Raw genomic sequence first — 24,032 nt, 5'->3', positions numbered from 1 at the left:
ATAGCTGAAGTGTTTTGCGATATAGTTTCTACCAACCACGAACTTACAACTTACTGCTCGATGTGATAAGTTGAAGTAAATATACCTAAGGTCGCTACACTGACAAAGTCATCTGCCCGATTGAGGAAATGATGCCTCTGTAATACCAGCCCCACAGTAGTCCTGGTATGTATACCTAGGTGTGCAAGCGTTTGTCGGACGAAAACGACCACAATAGCTCGTTCTGGCGCTATGCGATCTATTTCCCTGCGGCAGGACTGCACAGAATTAGACTGAATACCAGTGTCACAACGCCGATATAGGCGCGCCGCAGACCGGCCAGCAGCGACTTCAGACGTTCACGCTCGACAACGTCTGTGCCTCGCAGAGCTCTGGAATGTCGCGAAAGGCCCATCAGCCGAGTCGAGCTCTGGACGCAGAGCAGGACAAGGAAGGACGGTGCCTTGACGCAGAACTTGCAGGCAAGGGCACGACGCGAGAGCTCGACTGTGCCGAGAAGATTGTGAAAGGTCACGGAGGGAGACCAAAGTGTCAAACCAAGGTCTGGCTCTCCCTCGCCTTCAAGTTGCGTCGGCAATTGCTACTGCAACGGCGACACCGAGAATCGTAGCTTCGTTAGTTGGTTCGATAACGAGCTCGTGCTTGCACCCGGACGATGTCGAAGGCTGGCCAGCAGCGATCAACTCTGCGACGTATTTCTGGCATCTTGTTCGAAAACCGGGATACATAAGCACCACGCTTCCATTAGCGGCCACAGATGTCTTTGAAGGTCCTTCAACGGGAGAACCGTGCTCCAACGACCACAGCGCATGAATGGCTGTAGCCATGTAAGCGGCAGCACGATGGGAAATGGCTTCAATGATTGTCCGTAGGAACGCCATTTCAGCTGTCGTTGGCAAGCTGAAAAGCCCAAACTCCTTCTGGATTCGTTCGGAAGAGCTGATGCATCCCATGGTAGTGTCTTCCTCAATGGCTGCTAGAATGGCTGTGTCCAAGGTATATCTGTCACGCAGCACTTCAGGCATCAGCCCACTGAACATTTGATTAGATTCCACAGCTTCTGCAATAACAAGTCGAAGAATTTCGCCAAGATAGCGACCAGTTGTCATGTATTCCAATGGCTGAAAATTTGGGGCACTATGAGCACGATTGAGCTCTTCGTCCCACCGTGTCTTGGGTAGGATGCCTTTGCCAAACATAGAAACCTCTGTATTGATGATCACCTTATCAGCTTGCTCAAACCAAGAATGGTCTCTCATGCCAAATTTGTCGTCGCTAAGGTCTTTGACAGGTAGATAGACAGCAGCATTAGTGCCAGTACCGAGGATGAGAGCCATGGTCGTAGCAGGATCCTTGTAAGCCTGAGATAGCAGAGTGGCAGACGAGTCGTTGACAATGGCGTTGACTCGAACGTCAAGCCCACGCTCTCGACAAGCAATCTCTATTAGATTGCCGAGATCTTGACCAATGACATCTTCGTGGGCTCTGAAGCCTTTGCCCATGGGTTGGACAGTACCACCTTGGTGACTGGTCTGCTCGATGGGAAAGCTCCAGGCTAAACCTATCGCAATGGTCTCATCTTGTGGTGTTTGACTATCCCTGCATTGGTGTAGCATATCCTGGATCTTTTCTGCCATCCAAGCGAAGAAGGCCTTAGCAGGTAGCCGCCTGATGTGTTCATTGATCTTGTTCACGGTCATGTGCTTGATCTTCATGCCACCATCGTCTCCGGACCTTGTGCTCAACTCAACCAATGCGACCCTGAAGGTCGAACCACCCATATCAAGAGCAATGTATGTACCTTGCTCCTGACCTGTTGGGAGGGTATGACAAAAGGAAGGCAGCATGCATTCTGTCCCACTCTTTAGCTTCTTGACATATTCTCTTCTCAGACAGGACGACATGTAGCTCATCCGCTGTATATTGCATGGTTCGGTGAACAAGGCCAACGCCTCTCTCTGGAACTCGTGAAGTGGTCGCATGATCGGCGTGGGAGGGACGACATGGTGGTTGGTGCTGTTGAACGACCTGGTTACAGATTTGGGGAAGAGCAGACCAAACGGCCTGATATTGAAGTAAACGAGAAGGCGGTCAAGCTGACGCAGTATGCTTTGAAAGATTTCAAGAGGCATCGTCGTCATATCGGCTACGGTAGAACCTGTTCCGGTTGTTCTTCGTCAAGCTCTACCTGAACTAGTTCTGGGGTGACTGGTAGAACATGATATGGTAGAACTTAAGGCTGAATTTGCTTAAAGCTCGTAGACCTCCAACACGGGATGCTGCGAAGAGAATTGTGTAGATGTCACGACGGCATGATCACTGTGCTGCGAGGAGCGCTGCGTCGCCGGATCGATGGGCAAAGAATGCTGTAGCAGTGACAGTAACAAGGAACGTGGGCGCGACGAAAAAAGGCTACACCGGAAGGGAACTGATCGTTAGTATCAGAATGTCACTCTGGCATGAGCAAAAGTCACAGTTGTATGGCAAATTGTAGTGTTGCTCATGGACGTTACATCTGCTGCCTCAAAGTGATCTACCGTTGTACACTTCGAGACGAAGAGGATCGCCGGTCGCCGACGAGATTTTCCCGATGCTTCGCCAAAGTGCAACGCTCCAAGACCTCCTCGTCACATCCAAGATGTCCCGACTCGAGCACCGCCCGCTCGCTCACGCTTCTGGACTGCATCGCAAGAAAGTTTTCTACTGCGCTTACTCGATATCAAGACTGATATTGGCGACCACCGAGCAAGCATACCCAAGAAGCAGCACAGTTCCTTAAGTGGTTCGCTTTTCTGCTTGGCAAGCACTATCTTGAAATTGCTATTACTCTTCGACCTTGGGGAGTATATCACTACCGAGCGAACCATAATGGCTTCTTAGACAGCTTGTTCTAACAAGCACTCAGTATAAATCAGGACTATATGGTCCACTACCTCGTGCGCACTTGGCCAGAGCATCTCCTACGACTGGGAGTTTCACGGTTGTTTCGCCTTGAGAATGTAGTCATGAGAGTATTTGTGAGCACCCATAGTGTTGCCCTACTGAAACCTCAAGCATATTCCCAGACAACGACTTTCTACTTCTTAGGCAACCCCCTTTTGTCTGGCAGGATCATCCTGGCTTCAAGGACGTTGGTACAGTCAAGATCGAGCATCACTCTAGATAAACCTCAAATCCATTAACAGGTACAATGTCCGTACCACAATTGACCTTTGTTGGGGTTGCGCGACCCTGAAGCTCATCTCACTACTATGAGCTGTCAGCAGCGGTGAACAATTCAGCCAAGTCCAAATGGCAATGGAACGAAACCCATGGTAAATCCCCTTCCACAAGATGTTGCACAAGATGAGCCGGGTTTCTAAAAAGATTGACTCCTGGTACAAGTTTGACAAGGAAAGCATAGCAACGGTTTGCTTAACCATCAGAAGCCACAATTATTTCTTTGTACAATAAATTGTCCGGTGCCGCACCAAAAGCGGCCGAGCAATTTCAAGCCTCTGGAGGCACCTTCCAATCACCGTCTTGCTTCATGAAGGGCACGATCGCTCATAGCTGAAGCATGCGAGGCAACCCTTGCGTTTCGGAAGAAAAAGCTGTTCGGCTTTTGCGCGGCAGCTGCGGATCTCATTTTAGGTCGCGTGGCATTTTCGCTTCCGAACTTTCATGAAGCAGCTCTACCCAGGAACACATAAGGAACATAGCAGGGAAGTAGCTTTAGGCAGTATTGAAGGACTAACACAAAAGCAGACAACGTGCTGGTCGCACTAAGGCCGAACCTCAAAGCCACTGCATCTCTTCGTTGTAGATTTGTTATACATAGCTTGGGTTACGGTGATGCATATCACTGATGAGACCTATCAAATAGTTGATGCAGGTTGCCGTCTACAGCTATATCAGAGAAGACTCTTATGGGGCCGAGACACGCTTCTTCTCAGTGACCATATTCGAACTGTGATGCTGTGGCTGTTCGTTTTGCTTCCGTGCAATGGAAGCTTGCAACTGCAGGCGAGACTTGCGTAACGTCCACCGAACTCTATTCCAAACGGCAAGGATCAGCTTCATATTTGGCTTTGTAAACGGTTCTCTTTCAGGCGGCCCAACCACAAACTTTTGAGTGGACGCCCTGCTCTCGTGACATGACTGGTCCAATATCATGTCAACACCAGGTTCCCTAGACCTGCTTACTTTGAGTTCGATTCAATTCAGAACCAAAGTGCCTGCAGCTCTTGCGACATCATGACTGCTGTTTGAAACCTACGCGCGCCTCAAATCATCCTTTCAACATCCTTGTCTGTTGTCGGCATTCAGCGGATACTCAACCCGTCAGCTGAGGAAAACAAATAACACGACTTTTGACACGGGTACTTTTTCTGGAGCTCGAATACAACAACGTCAATGTCTACGCCAATGCTCTGTCTCTCAAATTATCAATATTGCAAACATGGAAACACGCTTCAAGAAGTTCATCACCACTCGCCGAGGCCGATCGGCAACACTGGCTGACAACGACCTGGCCCATCAAAGCGCGCCGTATGAAGCCTCCTCACCCGCGCTGCGGCCGCCGATTTTTCTTTACCAACCACTGGCTAAGAGCGCACTCGAACTGCAAAGGGACTGTGAAAGGGATGTTGCCGCTCCTGTGCGTTCCTTTTCTTACGACCAAGTGACTCCAGGCAAAGCCCCAATCTTCATAAAGTCTTTGCCTCAAAAGGGCAATGGACCAATCAAGCTTCAGGCGAGCCGCAGAATGAGCTCTGGAGAGTTGATCACAAATGCGGACGACTCGCAGAGGATGCTGCAGAATATCAGAGATGGCGATTACGTGGTTGGAAGGAAGGAGCGATCTCTGTCCTCTAGCCAAGGCAGGAGCAACACGAACGTGAACGAACCTCGAGTATCACGCGTTCGATCACCGAACCATTCGCCATTGCCGACACCAAAATCCCCCACACCTACCGGATCACAGACGTGCCCAACTACACCAAGCCTGGTGCAGGACAGTCCTCTGTCGGGCAGGTTGGAAAACTTCGAAATAGCTAATCCGACAATTGGGCTCGGCCTAACTTCTCCTAGCAGTGTCTCTACAAGCCGACCAAGTCCAACTCAGGAGTCCCATGATGATTACAGATCTTCTTTTGGCCGTCAATCTACCTCGCACGATAGCTCAAGATCTCACCTTAGCGCAGCACAGAGTGGCAATGCTACGCTCCAGGCTCTGCGCAAAGCAGAATATAGTCGGCTTGTAGATATCTACGGTGCCGATGTCGCGGCTCGGAATCTTGCGCGGCTAGATCATGAGCACTTACATAGTTCCATTGGTCCCGTGTCGCCATTTCAACTACCATATTCACCTGTCATCTTTGAACCGCTACCAGCGCCCCCTGCCGACCACAGAGATGCTGAGTCCGGCCGCACAAGTCGCATGTCAGAAGTCTCGAGCGAGTGGTCAGGAGCATCTTCTCCCCAACGCAGGTCGTATGTGTCTTCCTATGCTGAATCCTCATCTGCTACGAGGCAAAAAAGTATAGTAGATGATGATCCTGCGGCCACACGAGAAGACATCAGGAACATGGTGGAGCAAATGCGCTCCACGTATCTTAGTGCATTCGAGCAACGAACGCCGCCTGCCGCCAGGACAAAACCGCGAAAGAAGAAGCAACGGAAGCCGAAGCTGATGACATCGCCTGCTCTGGGTACGCCAGATCAGCATTCACCTCGTTCTCCACCACTGTCAGGAAAGCAGACGTTTCATGCGGATGAATCAGATAGCGACGCGCCGTATACCCGAAGAATAAATTCTCAGCCTGTCAGCGGCACTGGACGATTGTCACCCATTCAAGCCTCCCCGAGGAAGAACGACGAACACGAACAGGGTATTCGAAGAGCAGACTCTGCAACTCTTGGCGGTCTCATGGCAGAGATGAAGAGATCGAGGATTAGAGCTTCGCAAAGCTCGAGACGACAAAGTGAGCAGAAATCTGCTGCTTCCACACCCAGAGAGTCAAATTTCCGACCAGTGACACCTACAAATCTGTCTCGAGTAGAGCAAAAAAACAGTTGGCAAGACTTTGAATCACAAGGAACCCAACACCTTCCACCGTTGACACCACAACAGCCACCTCGAGAGGAGAAAGCTAATAGCTGGCTCAACCTCGAATCAGACTCAGCAGAGGAGCCCTTCGTCGATAGTCCTTACGATGTGCCTAGAGATCTTCATCAGCCACGCATCCTTTCACAGCATTCGGTCTCAATCGACAAAGACCAGTATCAATCTGAGTCATCGGTACCCGGGTACTCAAATAGCTTCGACACAATTTACGACGACCTCTTCGGCAAGAACGACAAGGATTTCTGGTCATCTTCGTCGTCAGTAGGGAGGCCCCCTTCCCTCACAATTCCTGCCTTACATACAGACGCACTGCCAACTTCCAACCACACCAGTTCACAGTCAACACCGAAGAAAACCTCGCACACTCTGTCGATAACCGAGTCGCCAGAAAATACGCATCTTGCTCGCACTGGTCAGATGGAAGGGAACTTCATCTGATTCGGACATCGGCTTTAGCAGCAACTTCACTGGTCAACATCAAAAACGACACTTCACTTTGTTCATCTAACGACATCTGATTGTACATGTACTATAGACTTTGGAGGCACCCTTGACACGTCACAAGGAGGCGGATCGGGCGTCCGTGGCTGGCTGGACCAGCCACGGGCATGGCGCACGGAACTTACGAGACTTGGAAGGCTACGACGGAATGACCATGACCATGATCAATGAATCTGATGGAAAGAGAATATATCTCCTATGTGTCGCAAGCGCAAGCTTGATACCTATCTAGCAAAGTGGTACTGCGTATCACACATGTATGTATGCGTTGCTGGCAGCCCAGCTTCGCGGAATGAATGAATTCATGCGATGAGACATTGTACGCTTTCCGTGTTTGTCCAGCGCACTGCACCGCTGCTTGTACTGTAAGATCATGAGTGCGCGCAGAAATTACTCCGTAGTAGCGGACGATACTGCAGTCGACGCGAAGGATGTACCCTGTACCGGGGACGTACTCGGTGGATATTCAGGTGCAAGACAGGAACCAACACAAGTACTCAATTTGGCAGGCTCGTGCATGGCATGCACTTCGTGGCCTGATCACGGAGTATTCAATGCAGCATACAGGACATAGGGACATCCTTCAATAATGTAGATGTTCATGCTAAGTTCGCTCTCCGGTGATATTTTCCGAGATCAGCCACAATGTTGTGCTAATCGTTTGCAACAAGATTAAGGTTTCCGGAACTCGTTGAGCTGGAAAAAGCTTCCGGAGAATTTGCCGATGTTCATCGATCTGCAACCTTCGCCGCCTCGGGCTTTGCGGAAGGCGCTATCTGGTTGCTGTTTATAGGTGTTCAAGGACACTCCCTCTAAAGTGCCCAGATGAGAATTCCTTCAAAATCTCCGGCTCGTCTACTCGGCAGCCGCCACCGGTCCGCATCCATCCCCGACCACCTGTCCTTTCAGTGTTCTTCTCAGCGTTCCTTAGCACAGCCATGAGCCTCCTCGATCAGCCACTGAATTCCGCTTTTGATACCATGGCGAGCCAGGTCTGTTTGGTGGACTTTGGAGAGAGTCGAAGGCCATGCTGTTGCACCAATCGCACTTGCGGATTCGAGCGGTCAGGTTATCTGGACTGCATGGCTTCTCTTCAACGCTTGTATAATTGGGGGACTTTAGCGATGAACTTCGGTAGAAAGCGTCACTGGTTTGTATAGCAACTGAGCTGCTTCGAGTGCCCTTTCCAGAGTGCAGTCCCATATCGTGGGCTGGGATGTCTGCGTAAGTCGCTGACTGGGATGACACAGGTCGCTGTTATGTTTTGGACTGTCCGGGCTTGCGCGTATCCAATTCGTCATCCTTTGTTTCTGCTGTGCTTGGTGTCAACTGAATGATTGTCGAGTTGGTGAAACTCTTTCGAGCACTTCAGCACCATATTCTCTCGTGGCTGATCATCTTGAATGATCATCTTCTGTACCATGGTCATTCAATCATCATCCCTTTTGCTCCTACTAAACGTAATCTTCTGCCTCTTACTACTCCTTCCATCCTCCTCATCTGCAGCAGCACTCACAGCCACACTGCCCTTTTTCTTCTTCTTATCCGCGCCCCTCTCCGCAAAACTCCCACTCGGCGTTCCAACCCTCGGCGTGCTAACCGCACTTCCATCAGCCGGTGTCCCATTTTCTCCATCCCGACCCATGCTGAATCCAACAGAGCTCTTACTGAACACTCTATCTCCGTCATTAACTGCTGCCTTTCTCCTCGTACCCCCCGCAGCCGCACCACTTATCGTCCCGCTGTTTAGATTGCTCGATGCGCTCGTAGCAGCAGCCTTGATGTAGTTATCGAAACCCTTGACTATGTTGCCTGCTGCGGAGGTGTCCTCTAGGTAGCTCGTTTCTAATTTGAAGATTTCTTGTTCGATTTGCTGGAGGTTTCGATCAAGCAGGCGCTTCTTGTTGATTGTGTCTCTGAGATCTCGGCGTAGCTTCTCGTAGTAGGGAAGGCCGCGGTCGGCGTTTGTGCTCGTGGCTGGTTTGGGGCCTGCGCTGGTGGGTGGGATGTTTTCTGCCATTTTGGGGCTTGAGTCCACGATCGAGGTTTTGGAGATGTGCGACGAGAGGTTTTCTCTTGATACAGTGGCTGGTACAGGACTGCCAGCAGTTCTGTTGGGTTCTGAAGGGGACTGAGACTGCAGGTGTGAAACGCGACAAGTCGTGGTTGCGATGGGTGAACTTCGGAAGGAGCGAAGAGTGACGCGGACGCATGTGAAGGAAGGCGCGAGTGTCACCACCATGCTTGGGTTTTGGTTGCACCTGCCTTGGGACACGAGCATATCAATTACCACACCTGCGTTCGCTCTGTCTCGCACTCATTTCCAAAGTTATACTTAGCCCTGGTTGACATGGACCACTCCCACATGAATCACGGCGGCATGGACCATGGCGATATGGACATGGGCGGGCAATGCTCGATGAACGTAAGCTGAACTGGCCTCGTATACTGCTACGTAGCTGATCACGCCAGATGATATTCACCTGGGACTCTACGAACCTATGCATCATCTTTCGCCAATGGCGAGTCACCGGGACTTTCTCTCTCCTGATGTCTCTGGTCGCTATCGTGATCCTCACTGCAGGCTACGAGTGCCTGAGGCAGGTCAGCAAGAGGTATGAGGTATCACATGAGGCACGTATGTCTGCGTATAGTAGCGCTGGGTCACGTATGTTCCCCTGTCCGCCAAGTTCACGTTGTCACTGAGACTCTGTCAAGGCGAAGCTGCTCAAGAGGAAGGCATAAGCTCATGGTTGGTTGTAGGGAGAGATTCAAAGATGAACGCTGAGAGACAAGGCAAGCTGGTTAAAGGCTTGCTGTATGCCTTGCAGGTGTTCTACAGCTTCTTCATAATGTGAGAATTAAATCGACAGGAAGCAGAAATCAATTACTGACGAATTGTAGGCTGCTATTCATGACTTACAATGGTTGGGTCATGCTGGCTGTGGCAGCTGGCGCTTTCGTCGGCTACATCGGTTTTAGCACTGATATGCCCGCGACAAAGAGCGTGGCCTGCCACTAATTAGTCTTCGTCCTCAAGATCGTCGTCCCCGAAACCGAAGCTGAATCCGCCACGATCAGCACCTTCATCGTCATCACTAGCAGCTACGACATCTTCCCACTTTCTCTTCTTCTGACTGGCAGCTTGCATGCTCTCGTACAGGTCAGGGTGTGCCTCTTGCAGGCGGTCCATGAACAGCGCATATGGATTCTGGATTGTGCTTTGGAATCCTGACACCTGATCCGGCTTGTTCTTCAAGAAGTTGATCGCTGAGCCGAGGTGTGACTTGGGCACAAAGTTCTGTGTAATAGCGATGGCAGGCTCGAGATTGACGACCAGATGCCACCAACCAGACGGAACGTGTAACACCTCGCCTGGACCGCAAATGCCTTCGATACAGCCTGGCGTCTGCCGAGCCTCTTCGTGGAAGGTCAATAGCCACTCGGTGATTGAGAGAGGACTTGTCACCTCGCTCTGGTCATCGGATACATAAACGCCTGGTGGTGTGACCGAGTTCGGAAACATGATCCAGTACTTCGAGCCTCGAATGACAGCATTCCACGCGCTCGTAGCGTTCGGATCCTTGTGAAATGTGCTCCCACTCCTTTCAGGGCCGATGATCAGCCACCTGTGGTCTGGACGATGTTCGCCAAGTAGCATAAATAGGTCCTCAGCGAAGCATTCAGGAGGCTGGTAAGCCCCATCTTCGCCAACTTCAAGACCCATCTTTTCCACGAAGCCACGATCAAACAGATACAGCGGACTTTCGTCCTGATTGTTGTTCATGTATTCGACATAGTTGCTCAACGTCCAGTCTACAGCTTCCGCACGAAATTGAACTTGTCCGTACGCCTCAAGCAGCTTCTCCTCATTCCAATCTTGGAACACTTTCCAGGCCTTGACGGGTTCGGTAAGCACAAATGGCTTGTCAGACCATCTCGCGGCGAATTCGTCGACGCTCAAATCTTTCAGTTTTGGTATGTGATTGTGCTTAGGTATATCGACAGTGAACGGCTCTAACGGTGCATTCGTGCATTGAAAGGGACGATACAGAGCATCAGAGTACAGGTGTTGACACTTGACTCTTGGTAGCCTTACGGTACGCTTTAGCAAAGATGACCTCCAGGTCCCTCGCCAGAAGAGCTCAGAGTCAATGTCCCTCAGCGCTAGCTCTCTCCATATCTGATCATGTGTCGCAAACGCAAACAAGCCTTTGCAGGTGTGACTCAATCTCAACAGCGCTTTCTGGTCCAAAAATTCGAGCAGCAGCAATACCAGCGAATCAGGTAGTCGACCAAATATACCCATTGATAAAGACAGGTCTTGGTCTGCTGTCAATGCATTGCCACTTGGACGTACTCCCAGAGGATGTCGTTTGAGTGACTCCCCAGGTATTTCTGCATCGTAGATTATGTCGCTGGAAGTGGTCCCATCCTCAACGCTGACATTTTTTAGAACAACTGACCCGGCTTTAGCCGTTTGTATCACCGATGCCATTGATCTCGGGCAAGTTAGAGCCTGTAACGCTGTGATTCAGTGAGTCATTCGTTTTGTGCTGTGTCTAAAGGTAGCCAATGACCATGATGTACACTTCGCCCTCCAAAGTGATTGCCTGTTTCAATACCTCGCCACGAATATGACAAAAAATTGTTTGGTGGACGCGAAAAGATCAGAGTCGAACGGAAAAGGCGCTAGGCACGTGATCGTCCAGAGAGCGGCTGCCTTTTTTCCTCAAGTTGCGGCAACTTCCAAATTAATTTTTTCTTGATCATCTTACAACTTACAATCAAATCAAACTACAACCAATACCTCTAGAACTCGATTTCTCTCGACAGAGAAATCGCCAGTATCTAGATACCCATACAAATCCGCAGAAAAGCCGTTGCTGCACGAGACAGCGACGTACTACCAGCGCCACTTCACCAATTCACAGAAGATCACCGGCTGGTTGCCTGTGATCTTTTCGACTAATCTTTCGCAATCATGGCTGACAAAGGCCTTGAAGAAATCCCTGAGGGTAAGTTGCGATCGCAAGGAAAGAACTATGCGTCAACATGATAGTTTGGTCCTTGACGTAGGACTTCGCACAAATTGAGCGCAGGCTAACAGATTCGCAGGGCAGATCGAGTCCAACTACGATGAAGTCACCGACTCTTTCGACAACATGAACTTGAAATCTGAACTTCTCAGAGGTATGTCAAAATTGGTAATATGTGGAAGAGGGCGGTAACTGACAAACCACAGGTGTCTATGCATATGGTTTCGAGCGACCATCTGCCATCCAGCAGCGGGCTATCATGCCAGTCATCAAGGGTACGAATCATGTGAATTCTTGATTTCAAGTGCATAGACTGACAGTCTGCAGGATCTGATGTGATTGCGCAAGCACAATCCGGTACCGGCAAGACTGCCACTTTCTCCATCTCCGCTCTCCAGAAGATCGACACGAACCTCAAGGCCTGCCAGGCTCTGATCCTCGCCCCAACCCGAGAACTTGCCCAGCAGATTCAGAAGGTTGTAGTTGCCATTGGCGACTTCATGAACGTTGAGTGCCACGCATGCATCGGTGGCACAAATGTCCGAGACGACATGAAGGCTCTACAGGATGGTCCACAAGTCGTTGTCGGTACTCCAGGACGTGTCCAAGACATGATCCAGCGAAGAGTGCTGAAGACCGACAACATGAAGATGTTCATTCTTGACGAGGCCGACGAAATGCTGTCTCGAGGTTTCACCGAGCAGATCTACGATATCTTCCAGCTGCTCCCACAGTCGACACAGGTTGTTCTTCTGTCCGCCACCATGCCGCAAGACGTGCTGGAGGTCACCACGAAGTTCATGAGGGACCCCGTCCGAATCTTGGTCAAGAAGGCTGAACTTACCCTAGAAGGTATCAAACAGTTCTACATTGCCGTTGAGAAGGAGGAGTGGAAGCTGGACACTCTCTCGGATCTGTACGAGACTGTTACCATTACACAAGCTGTCATCTTCTGCAACACCCGAAGAAAGGTCGACTGGCTCACCGACAAGCTCACTGCCCGAGACTTCACCGTCTCTGCCATGCACGGTGACATGGAGCAGGCTCAGCGTGATGTGATCATGAAGGAGTTCCGATCTGGATCTTCTCGTGTCCTCATTGCCACCGATCTGTTGGCCCGTGGTATTGATGTTCAGCAAGTCTCGCTGGTCATCAACTACGACCTCCCGGCTAACCGAGAGAACTACATCCACAGAATCGGTCGTGGTGGTCGATTCGGCCGAAAGGGTGTCGCCATCAACTTCGTCACCGCTGACGATGTCCGAATGATGAGAGAAATCGAGCAGTTCTACAGCACTCAAATCGAGGAGATGCCAATGAACGTTGCTGATCTCATCTAAACAACCAAACCTGAGCCGCACGGCTACGACATCCGTCTTCTACATGAGCATTTAGATGGCGTTTGTTTCCACGAATATGAAGTGACTGTTCTTTGAGAAAAGTGGGATGAAGCTTGTCTCCGACTGCTTGCCTCGAGTATCAGTTCTCGAAAAAGTCCGAATTTCTTACATCTCAATGTCTCGATCGATTCAGTCAGTACCACGATTGCTTGGGTGGTTGAGCAGGCTCGGATCACGAACGCAACTGCTTGTGGTGAAAGGAGGCAGAGGCGCTTGTAATGCTGGTTCCGAATATGCTTGTTGGTTATTGTTCTCTCATTTGCACAAAAGAAATGTTAGTCGAGCATTCTCACGTGTCATGAGATATGAGAACAATAATGCCCATGATTGATAGATTGCTAGAAAATGAATGAGTTTCACGCGATCAACCATTCCATTGCATGTGCAGTGCTTCTTTCCAATATGGCAACTTTCGCCGCTGGCTGTGGTCCCGCCTTCTTCAACTCGACGTCCGCGATGCACTATGGCAGTCCTTCCTTCCTAACAATTTTTACAACAGAGCGCTCCTTCCCTCGATTACCGCGCACAATGGAGGTGCAAAATCAATTTATCATGACTTCTTCCCCTTGGCTTCGCCTTGCCTCAGCACGATACTCACCAACCTCTACGCACTGCCCTCCAAGAACTTGCTGCCGCCATGCCACAAGCTCGTGCAACAGCTCAACAGGCTATCGAGGTCTTGAAAGTCCACCAACTCAGGAAGGAAAATGTCATCATCTTCGAAGAGGTCAAGCATCTTCGAGGAGAAGTGACTAGCCGACAGAATGAACTCAATGATGCTCTCAGGCAGATTGCTGACCTCAAGACGCAGCTTAAGGATGTTGTTGACAAGACTGGAGAGTACGACAAGAAGCTTGAGGCGCTCGGTCTAGCGACAGGTCGTGTCGACAATGATGTCGCAGACTTGCGGCGAGATCAAGAACAAGTTAAGGATGAATTGACGAACAAGCTTGAAGCTCAGCAGGCCACTGCCGAAAAGACTGGCCGAGTAACCGAGAAGCTGCGTGAAGAAGTCGAACAGCTTCGTAAGCAGATTGATGATTCTGAGAACAAGACTGCCGGCATAATCGATGACATGAACCAGGATCTCAATGCAAAGGCTGAGCAACAGGGTGTGATTGAGCTCGGCGAGAGGCTGGATCAGCTGATTGACGACCTCGAACTGAGGCTCAGGACCCACGAGAACGTCAGCAGGGTGACTGATACCGCAGAGGAGCTGGTAGAACGTACCTCAGGTAAGGATCCCGCCATCTTTTGTATCACGATCACAGCTGACGCGATGAGGTAATGCTCTGTCAAGTGACGACCAGTACGACGACAGCATGTGGAAACCCATCGGCGGTCCGACCGAGGCACAAACAAATGTACGGCAAGAAGAAGGAACAAAGGAAGTTAGCGAGAATCAAATCGAGACTCAACCTATCAGCGCCGTACCTCCTCATGTTGAAGTCAGCCCGAAAAGGAACATGATCAGTAACATACCGCATGACCTACCTCTAGCGGAAGGACCGCCACCTGCAATGGCGGTAGATGGACACCACCAGTACCAGACTGTGCCCAAGCAAGCAGCAAAGCAGCAGAACCTGCACGAGATACGAGGTGCCCATCAAGCACCGCCTATGCCACAACAACCTGCCTCACGGCCACGAACAAGTCTGCAAAGCATGAGACAAGTCTTGTACAACATCCTGAAGCTGAAACAGCAAGAGGAAGAAAGTCTGGCAGAGTACTTCAGTAGATTCCAGAAAGTTATGGAGGCTGCGGTGACTGATGCGGAAGTGGTGACCATATGCTTGAGACGCTTCATGAATGGCTTCCTTCACCAGGAGGAGCAAGAACTGCTCTGTGAGTGGTTGAATACGGGCGAGTACTCGTTGCAGGCTGCTCGAGACTGTATGACCCTTTTATCGTATTGTGGTCCTGATGGTGGAACCGAGTCATCTGGGGGTCTAGACCAGCCTAGTCGTCCAGTGGTCGGGTTCGGAAGCCTTGTTACAACTATTGCGAATGACGACGAACCAAAGAACCAGGAGAATGCGCAGCACACCGATGTTGAGGAAGGCGGTCTTGTGGCTCGAAGGGATCATGAAGAAGTCACGGATGGAAGGCTTCCTAGATTTCCTCGAGTAACCGCCGACCCCACCGCCACAGCCTCAAACGTGTTGCGTTCAGGCGTGACAACTCGTTCTGCAGCTGCGCGTCAGAGAGACAAGACTGGGGAAGGAAAAGAGACTCAGCTGAAGAAGGCCACTAAGCATAACCACAAAGGTGGAAAACGTAGTGGCGCATGCCAGAGCAAGAAGCGTCAGCCGAAAAGTAAAGCATCGAAGCAGACAGCGGCCGGCAGGGTATCCAAACCAAACACAGTCAAAGCCACCATTCGGAGAGCCGTAACACCAGAGATACCAGTCGTGACGAGCCAAACACCAAGAATGCTCGTGGAGCTAGAAGATTTCATGCCAGCACCCCAAGCCCAGATGGTCATCGAGGGGCCGGTCACACCAATGAGGCCGACGTACAAGGGAAGAGGCATTCTCGACCCACCTAAGTCCAGCAATGCGGACAACATGCCATCGAGTCCACCCACTAAAACCGAACGGCTACCACAGACGCCTGTTCGTCATTCACCCCAAGGACATGGTGGCAAGCTTAGCAGAGTACCTACACTGGTACCACCGGTCAGAGCTAGATCAGTCATACCCGAGACGAGCGATCCGATCTGCTTGCCGCCCGTGAGGCCTCAGAAGGGACATGAGGAGGAGCCGATGAAGGTTGATCAGCCAGGTAAGAAGAGAAAGACCAGACATGATACGCCGCCGGAGATCCCGATCTTGACGTTGACGCCGAGTGACTTCGCTGGGTAGGGAAGACCATAAGTCTCACAGAATTTGTCCATATGAAAGTACGTGATTGTTGATGGAATGGATGAGCAAGGGGTCGCGCATCCAATGGCTTAGACTCCAGATGGGTGCCTCGGACGGAGTCGTGGCATACTGCCCGGAGCTGTAGCATGACAACAAGAAAGTACCCAATCGTCCCAGCACTTAACGATGTTGACTGCTTTGTGTCAAGTTAGTTGACGAGATAATGTTTCAATAGCAGGAGCACCAATTTAGCTCGATTGTTGCTGTTCCGGGCTACGGAGCACTTGTTGAGCTCTCGGTCGTGAATCGTCTATTACCGATGAGTGGCCCTAGAAGATACTGTTCCGGGCTTGGCTCTGATCCCGCCGGCGGTGAATAAGCTCCGCTTCGTACAACTAACGACAGAGCTCTGTTCCTTGCAGCTGGGGTTGGAAGCTTCCGATTGCACGAACCCCACTTGTAGCAATGAAACGAATAACAGAGGTAGTAAGGTTGCTCATGAGCACGACTACCTCAAGCTTTACTGTGCATTGTTGTAGTGCTGCCGATGTGACCCTGAACCACAGAACCCACCCTTGACCGACCGCATAGGACTTGACAACAGCTAGGCTACACCAACTTGGTACAAGCAGCATCTTCCGCTCACGAGACCTCAACTGTCAAGGACAGACCGCTAGAGGCAGGAGCGATCGGTGGGGATATTCTATCTGCAAGGGTACGAATTACTATTCGACGCTGAGTCCAGGTTGTTCACCACTGTCCGTCTGCAACACCAAAACATCAACCCAAGATGGCCGCCCTCAAAGCAAACTGCCGCAAGGTAATGTGCATAGGTCGCAACTACGCGTATGTCTCCCACTCATTGCAACTGCCCACGAACCAAAGCTAACACTGCTCGCCCAGCGACCACATAACCGAACTAAACAACACCCGCCCCAAAAATCCCTTCTTCTTCCTCAAACCGCCCTCGTCCATCCTCCCACCCCCACACACCAACACCCCAATCCACATCCCCCACAACGTAACAGTCCACTTCGAAATCGAACTCGGCCTCGTAATCGGCAAACCAGCAAAACACCTCCGCATCCCCAGCTCCCTCCAGGACGACGACGCAACAGCCCAAGCACTACAATATGTAAAGAGCTATTTCCTCGGCATTGACCTCACGGGCCGGAACGTGCAAGAGGCAGCGAAGCAGGCACGGTTACCCTGGACGATCGCGAAGGGGTTTGATACGTTCTTGCCGATCAGTGATGAGATTCCTATGGAGAAGATCCCTGATCCGCATGATGCGAGGATTTGGTTGGAGGTTAATGGGGTGAGGAAGCAGGATGATAATACGAATTTGATGTTGTTTAGGATACCGCGGATTCTCAAAGATATCTCGAGAGTCATGACTTTGGAAGAGGGCGATCTAGTGTTGACGGGGACACCGAAGGGAGTTGGGCCGATTGTGGCGGGGGATCGGGTTACTGCGGGCATTGAGGTTGGTGGGAAGGAGATTGAGGAGGGGAGGATTGAGATTGGGGTTGAGGATGCGCCGGAGGGTGGGTATGATTTTGCGAAGTTATGAGGGGTGGTGAGGTGGGTGTGGTGATGGTACACGATCGAAGTATGAGCATGCTGTGTGATGGTTAGCATTGTCATGTCCTGGTTTGTGAGGGACACTCGAGCGCTGGATAGCCTCAGATATGTCACCGAGAAGACGTAACGACCCTGCACAAAATGCGCACGGTGGAAGTACTATCGAGACTGTGAGCGACGAGGAAGATGATTGTGTCAGGACGAAGCTAAAGGAGAACAATTCTTCCTGATGAGACTGCCATGAGAGGAAGGGCTGACGTGCATGAAGCGGTCACGTCTACTCTCGTCTCTCAATCTTTGATCCGGACACTTGCGCGGTCCACCGTAGTGCTCACAACTTGGTTCCTACACACTCCCCCTTCTTCAATCGTTGGAAATCACAGGAAAAATCTACCTAAACTATAGGGCTCGAAATCATAGCCTATAGGACACATATACTGCTTTTCAAGCATAAATTTCGCTTTGAATTCGGCGGTGCGTAGAGTCGATACGCAAGTAGCTACGGAGGGCGATTTGCACCTGTCCGGATCGAAGATTGAGTAACGAGTATTGTCTCGTTAGTGACTTGCTCCTTCTCTCGAGGCTGATACGGTCAAACTTGTAGACCAGCTCCGCGATATGCAATCCACAGCCGTTTGATCTACCGTAACTCCAGCCAGCTGCCAACTTCGTCTTCTAGAACTGTATGCTTGTGGTTTTCTCTTCATGTCAGTGATGCGCTGCGGTTCCCGCCAGGGTTTCGCTCTGCACATACTACTACTAACCAGACATGCGTCGAGCTAGAGCCTAGTCATGCGGAGTCCACCACAAAGAACCATCCTAACGCGACGATGTCTCTGAAGAGAAGTCGCGATGACATCGAAGCTGAGCAGCCACCCAACCACTTCGAGTCATCACCCATCGAGGACCGTGCTTCCAAGTTCGTAGCACTGTTCTCACCTGACATACCACCCAAAACACTTCAAGCGCATCCACCATACAAGACTGCTTCCCACCGTATCCTGGCTTGGCGCAAACCATCAAAACAGCAGAGCTTACTTCCTTCTCCGAACGCGCCAGGCAAGCTTCTGTACGATACTGGATGTGATGACGATGGCGAGAAGTATGCAGGCAAAAAGCTCGTGAATTTACTTGTCGATATGAATGTTGTTGGTTCGGTCGTGGTTGCGAGGTGGTATGGTGGTGTGCTACTTGGTCCTGTAAGGTTTGATCATATCGTGAATGTTGCTAAGGAGGCGATCAAGAAGTGGCAGGATGCTAGTAATCCCGGGTCGGAGACGAAGAAGGTGAAGATGGAGCAAGTACCTGAGATGACGCCTGAGCAGGAAGCTGAGCTGAAAGCGAGGTTGGTGAAGCAGTTGAGGGACCGTGATAGTAGTATCAATGTGTTGAGAGGACTGTTGGCTGAGAAGAAGGCTGCGTCTACGCAGAAGGTGGAAGACGACTCAGTGAGCCAGCAAGCAGGCTCCCAGGGCAAAGCGGCGGCAGGTCCAAATTATGCTGCAATGCCGCTGAAAACCCTGAGGCAACTCGAGAAGGCAAAAGATACTACAATCAGCTGGATTCTGAAACAGATCGATGAGATTGAGACGGCGAACGCCGAGAAGGATGACAAGCCAGGTTGAAGAATGACTTCCAGCTCGCGATTACATTGAATGCACCAAAGCACAATCAGTCATTTGGCTCATGCAATCTCATCTACTTGGTCGTTAACCTGAGATATGTCTGTTCGTACCCAAACGAGCTCGATTGTGCGGAATGCATGGCCATTTGCGGCAACGACGTACTCGATTGATCAGTCTTATCGAAGTCAGATGCGATATGCGCGCGTTCAACATGATGACCACGACCCCGACACACTTGAGATGCATTTTTGGTTGCTGGTGTGCTCCTGCGTTAGCGACCCGCTCCTCGCGGTGTTTCGAGGCAAACAGTCGAGTTACTCGCATCGAACGAAGACAGTCGAAGACTCGAAGCTAGAGAATGCACAGCATATAACCCGGGGGTGCCCCAGCTCAGAATTCCGTGCCAAATTGATACACCCCAGTATTACTATATACTGTTAACTTCGTATTGATCAAAGCAAAAATTCCCATCCACGATTGGTCCACATCAAAGCATATACTCAACGATGTGTTACAAGGCGTCCGTGATCACGGAAGTCTGTCCCGATGGTCATGCGGTGGCGGCACAGGTGTGCGTGCGCCAGTGTGAGGAGCACGCCGCGGTGTGTGGGAGGGGCGAATCGAGATGGAACACATGTTGCGACGAGCTAGATTCTGCTCCACCGATAGTCTTCACATGTGACACCAAAAAGGAAGCCTCACCTGCCGACTGTACATCATGCCAGGTAAACTATTCTGAGGTGGAGGAAGTCAAGATCGAAGCCGAGGATACCAAAAATTATATGCTTCGCTTGAAAACCCAGGGAGAGCATATCACTACATACTTGAAAGAAATGGACCGAGACGAAGCAATTATGAACGAGTCTGCTTACAACGATGCGCAAGACCAACTCGATAAGATCAAGAATGAAATCGAGCACTATTCGGGCCTCGACGAGACTTATAGCAAACAGATAGAATGGTTGAAAGGGCAGCGGAAGAATTCTGAAGCAAAGCAGCAACGGCGGGTCGTGCGCAAAGCCTTGAACGAATTCGAAGCACATATCGAGGCGCCCTTCTTCTACTATGGTCAACATGCAGACTCTGAACAGGATAAAGAGGAAGATTATCCATTGGACTTCCCACCTGCAGAGTGGCTGGATCTTAATCTCTATCCATATCGGATCGTGCCCAACGATGCTTTCGACGTCTGGTACGAAATTCGTTGAAACCCAAAGCGGGTAGAACAGTTACACATGGTACAGCTGGATGATGAACGGGTGGTTCTACGGAGGATCGGATAGCTAGTTAGCTTGTGCAAATACATCATCATCGAGCTTACCCAATGCCCCTGGCGGCACTGTAACCAAGTCATGCCTTGCTCGCTGACACTGACCATAGCCGAAGACTGTCAAGAACATCACAGGCAACCAGCGTGGCCTTGTGAGCTGGACAGCAAGTGCTCACACGGTTGCGTGTTCTTCGGCAGATCCTGCGAGGTATTGCTCAGCTTACATTCGTCTGCACCTGCTCGACGAGTTGGGCCATCAGCAGCAACGATGGAAGGAGCAAGGCCGGAATGAGGAAACTAATTCAAGGTGCAGATGCCGCTGATCAGGCACTCTAATGCCAGGTCTGTCTTTTGCCGTTGCCGTCCGAAGCAGCGCTGTTAGATCATGAGATCAACGGAACGGAACGTTGTCTGAAATTCAATAAGCAAATGTATTTGGGTTGCAAGTGCTGCATGTGTCCTGATAGGTGGCAACCCTAGATTTAGATCGTGGACCGAGGCATCGATCCGCCGGCTGTTCATTTATGGTTGGCCTTTTGTCGATACATAATGGCTATCCCCAGCGCAGACAACCTCGCGGCGTACGCCTTATTACCTCGGGACTTTGAACGCAAGGTCATTGATTGTATTACCTCGAGGCTGCCGGGTGGTATTTATTTAGAACTTTTGCGTGGCCAAGAAGGTACAGCATCTTATCCTCTTCTGCTGATACCGGTTAGGAATTAGTGGCTCTACGGCCTGATACTTCAAAACCGGGACAAGGATTAGTCATAACGCCTCCTACGCCTCGTCACGCCTCGAGGCTGAGGACGTCGAGGCCCGAGGTTGATGGGGTTGAAGACGGCGACACCCACGAGGCTTAGGAGAGTCTCGAGGATGTCAGCACTGCGTATTCCTGATATATGCCAGGTACAACATCGTGTTCGATGCCAGACTCATCAAAGCAGTATACATCGCTGGTCGCCTAGAAAGCGTTAGGAGTCACCTGTCGGCGTTTATTGGATTGAATCGAATGAGAACAAATACGATACATTGCAGTGATCACGCCACCTCGAAAGGTCAGCGACCAACTCTTGGCTAAGAGAGGACGCCGAGGCGCCTCAGCCAAGACTCAGGAGTCAATGCCGAGGCTTGGGAAACGCAGCCAAGATTCGCTTAATCCTCTTCGACTCGTTTTATTCTAGGATGAAGCACTAATGGCGCTTTCTTGGCTAAGCGAAGTCTGAGGCTTGTCGCAATTTCTCCCTTGGCTCGCTCACTCTTGTTTGCTTACCGTTTCCCTTGGCTGCTGATAGTTGAGTGAATGTCCTGTGGGTGAGATGTCGCGCCTGAAGGAGTTGTTCCTTCGATAGTGATCATGAACGATCAAGCCTAACACAAAAGAATGACTTGGTGTGTGCTACAATGCACTCTCAGGCGCAAGAAGGAGATCTCACTAAGACGAACAGTCGCTTCTCGTCCCCTATTCGAGGCCTAAGGTGGCGACGGTGCTAAAAGCGTGTAGTAATCTAGGCCTTGAATTGATACGAGATCTCATCGCGCGAGATGAGACGCCTCGGCATCATGTATTATCGCGTTTCGCATTCGCTCGATACTGTCTTGCGCGTTGCGTATGTGTCGCAGCTCGGTGCCGCGCTTGCTATGTCTTCGATCAATGGTTTGAGTACCTCCTACCACGATACAATCCGGCCTCCAGGTGCGATATAGCCTCATCCTCCGCCACACCTCAAGTACGTGGACGAGGGCACCTCGTGGTTCTTATACAGGCGGTTGCCCCGAGCTGATCAGACCACTTGATGTTCTATCACCCACATCACAGACACCCCGGACGCTTGCACTAGCTGCTCAATAATCAGTGCTCATGGCTTTTTCCTCTTTCTTCAGCGTCTTCGCGATACTTGCTGTTAGCGTTCATGCTTGCGATATCCACAAGAACTACCTCTCACACCCACATCTCGGCCGACGACAAAACCTGAGAAGAGCAGAAGGTCGTGAGGAGCTTGACTGGGAATACTCAAGGTCTTTCGACTGGCACACCATCAGACCAGGTAAGCTTACTGTTCCCGATACCAAGCAACATGTACTCACTACAACAGAATATGCCACCTGCCAATCAGGCACAAATCAATCCCCAATCAACCTAATCAGCAGTCAAGGTCTCGCAACAACTCACCAACCCGACTTCAGCGGCTATGCCGCCCATCCAGAAGTTGCAGGCAACTTCTTCAACTGGGGCTTTGGCCCAGCCTATACACTTCACCATGAAGGCGAGGATTTTTCGACACTTCCAGCAATGAAGTTCGACGATCAGACTCTGTTCCTGTCAGGCTGGCACATACACCTTCCTTCGGAGCATCTTGTCGACGGCGTCCGCAGTCGCGCAGAACTGCATATGGTTCACGTAGATGCCGCTGGAGAAGCCAAATCTGTCGTCGGTATCCGGATCGATCCATCACAAGATCCGAATGTGAAAAGCGCATTTATGGACTCGCTGCCTGAGCTGATACATTTCAACGATACCGCGGAAATGGAAGGCGTCATGACGTATCCGATGGCACAGATCGAGGAGGTCTCTAGTGTCAAGGAATACTGGACTTACCAGGGCAGTTTGACGACGCCGCCGTGTTCGGAAGGCTTGAGGTGGTTTGTGCCAAAGGACTCACTGAAGGTCAGTGTGGAGCAGATGGTCAAACTTCTGGGGGCTTCAAGGTTCAGTCACAGGGTTGAGCAGACAGTTTTGTTGCACCAAATAAATGTATAAGTTCAGGCAGATGTATGATATGTGACAGCATGTGCCATTTCATGCTGTCGTTATGAACATGTATCGCCGCAGCCTTCCTGTCGACGAGTGGTCGAGGTTGGGACACGACGAGAGTGTAGCGATGACTTGCGAACTTTTGTGGTAAGATCTGCTACGGTAGACCGCTCATCCGTTGAGGTAGCCAAGCACTGAACTGGCGGCTTGAATCAGCATGCCGTATCTGCACGAAAACGAAAACGTAGCCTTGGCAACTGCCTCAGCTGCAAGTTGCCGAGCTCGCTCATCTCTACAGACATCAGCTGCCGGCATTGCCTCGTTTAATCGCAGCCATTACAGCGAATCAAACACTACCAGAGTCTTTGCAAAATGCTTTCTCGCCTATCGCGCCTCTAGCACTGTCAGGGTTGGGCCGTTCAAGCTGTTCCTGAATATGCATCCTGTGGCCACAGCTCAGGTTCATGATGAGCTGCCAAACAATCTGGAAGTTGCTCTGCCCTTGATGTCCTCGTTCATCTCCTCCTATCGCTATTGAACTTATATGCGTATCATCGAGCAATTGATCTTATGAAGCGCTGTCAATTGAGAAGTCGATGGCGAACGACGACGGTTATCCTGCTTTGGTCGTGCTTCCGGGCTGAAGCAGACGCGAGGTGATAATATGCAACTGCCCACGGCGATGACGAAAGACGAATGAAAGGCAAGAACGACCCAGTGATGAGCGGTGAGGTCTTGTCATAAGTCCTCCGCTGGACTAAAGCATTCACTCTCTCTCAAGCCCTTTTCACATAATTTGCACTCCTGAATGGGGAAATTTCGTCAAAATCTTCTTCCATCGCTTCGAAGCTCCAGCTCGATGTTTACTTACTACCACCATATTTT

The 24,032-nt window shown here is 50.7% G+C and overlaps 10 protein-coding genes across 10 annotated transcripts; 7 read left to right on the top strand and 3 right to left on the bottom strand.

Annotated features, from left to right (window-relative positions):
• Positions 1 to 560: 560 nt before the first annotated feature.
• Positions 561 to 2,132, bottom strand: NAG5 (N-acetylglucosamine kinase 1; the record flags this gene model as incomplete). Its single annotated transcript, XM_064876533.1, has 1 exon — positions 561 to 2,132. The coding sequence occupies one exon, from the start codon at positions 2,130 to 2,132 to the stop codon at positions 561 to 563; it is 1,572 nt and encodes a 523-aa protein (XP_064727840.1).
• A 2,309-nt stretch (positions 2,133 to 4,441) lies between these two features.
• PMZ80_008131 (uncharacterized protein) lies at positions 4,442 to 6,547 on the top strand (the record flags this gene model as incomplete). The annotated part of the gene is made up of 1 exon (XM_064876532.1): positions 4,442 to 6,547. One exon carries the CDS (start codon positions 4,442 to 4,444, stop codon positions 6,545 to 6,547), a length of 2,106 nt encoding a protein of 701 aa, XP_064727839.1.
• A 1,492-nt stretch (positions 6,548 to 8,039) lies between these two features.
• PMZ80_008130 (uncharacterized protein) lies at positions 8,040 to 8,630 on the bottom strand (the record flags this gene model as incomplete). The annotated part of the gene is made up of 1 exon (XM_064876531.1): positions 8,040 to 8,630. The coding sequence occupies one exon, from the start codon at positions 8,628 to 8,630 to the stop codon at positions 8,040 to 8,042; it is 591 nt and encodes a 196-aa protein (XP_064727838.1).
• A 1,002-nt stretch (positions 8,631 to 9,632) lies between these two features.
• PMZ80_008129 (uncharacterized protein) lies at positions 9,633 to 11,108 on the bottom strand (the record flags this gene model as incomplete). Its single annotated transcript, XM_064876530.1, has 1 exon — positions 9,633 to 11,108. The coding sequence occupies one exon, from the start codon at positions 11,106 to 11,108 to the stop codon at positions 9,633 to 9,635; it is 1,476 nt and encodes a 491-aa protein (XP_064727837.1).
• Positions 11,109 to 11,594: 486 nt separating this feature from the next.
• On the top strand, positions 11,595 to 12,989 carry TIF1 (translation initiation factor eIF4A; the record flags this gene model as incomplete). Its single annotated transcript, XM_064876529.1, has 4 exons — positions 11,595 to 11,628; positions 11,729 to 11,803; positions 11,856 to 11,924; positions 11,977 to 12,989. The coding sequence occupies 4 exons, from the start codon at positions 11,595 to 11,597 to the stop codon at positions 12,987 to 12,989; spliced, it is 1,191 nt and encodes a 396-aa protein (XP_064727836.1).
• Positions 12,990 to 13,686: 697 nt separating this feature from the next.
• Positions 13,687 to 15,913, top strand: PMZ80_008127 (uncharacterized protein; the record flags this gene model as incomplete). Its single annotated transcript, XM_064876528.1, has 2 exons — positions 13,687 to 14,284; positions 14,334 to 15,913. 2 exons carry the CDS (start codon positions 13,687 to 13,689, stop codon positions 15,911 to 15,913), a joined length of 2,178 nt encoding a protein of 725 aa, XP_064727835.1.
• A 790-nt stretch (positions 15,914 to 16,703) lies between these two features.
• Positions 16,704 to 17,486, top strand: PMZ80_008126 (uncharacterized protein; the record flags this gene model as incomplete). Its single annotated transcript, XM_064876527.1, has 2 exons — positions 16,704 to 16,759; positions 16,817 to 17,486. 2 exons carry the CDS (start codon positions 16,704 to 16,706, stop codon positions 17,484 to 17,486), a joined length of 726 nt encoding a protein of 241 aa, XP_064727834.1.
• Positions 17,487 to 18,327: 841 nt separating this feature from the next.
• PMZ80_008125 (uncharacterized protein) lies at positions 18,328 to 19,122 on the top strand (the record flags this gene model as incomplete). The annotated part of the gene is made up of 1 exon (XM_064876526.1): positions 18,328 to 19,122. One exon carries the CDS (start codon positions 18,328 to 18,330, stop codon positions 19,120 to 19,122), a length of 795 nt encoding a protein of 264 aa, XP_064727833.1.
• Positions 19,123 to 19,955: 833 nt separating this feature from the next.
• Positions 19,956 to 20,330, top strand: PMZ80_008124 (uncharacterized protein; the record flags this gene model as incomplete). Its single annotated transcript, XM_064876525.1, has 1 exon — positions 19,956 to 20,330. The coding sequence occupies one exon, from the start codon at positions 19,956 to 19,958 to the stop codon at positions 20,328 to 20,330; it is 375 nt and encodes a 124-aa protein (XP_064727832.1).
• Positions 20,331 to 21,776: 1,446 nt separating this feature from the next.
• On the top strand, positions 21,777 to 23,153 carry PMZ80_008123 (uncharacterized protein; the record flags this gene model as incomplete). Its single annotated transcript, XM_064876524.1, has 3 exons — positions 21,777 to 21,784; positions 22,277 to 22,440; positions 22,489 to 23,153. The coding sequence occupies 3 exons, from the start codon at positions 21,777 to 21,779 to the stop codon at positions 23,151 to 23,153; spliced, it is 837 nt and encodes a 278-aa protein (XP_064727831.1).
• Positions 23,154 to 24,032: the final 879 nt, after the last annotated feature.

Source organism: Knufia obscura (genome assembly GCF_036327395.1).
Source record: "Knufia obscura strain CCFEE 5817 isolate CBS 148926 chromosome Unknown scaffold_10, whole genome shotgun sequence".
In the NCBI taxonomy this organism is placed as follows: Eukaryota; Fungi; Ascomycota; class Eurotiomycetes; order Chaetothyriales; family Trichomeriaceae; genus Knufia; species Knufia obscura.
This window is presented reverse-complemented; position numbering and strand designations above follow the sequence as displayed.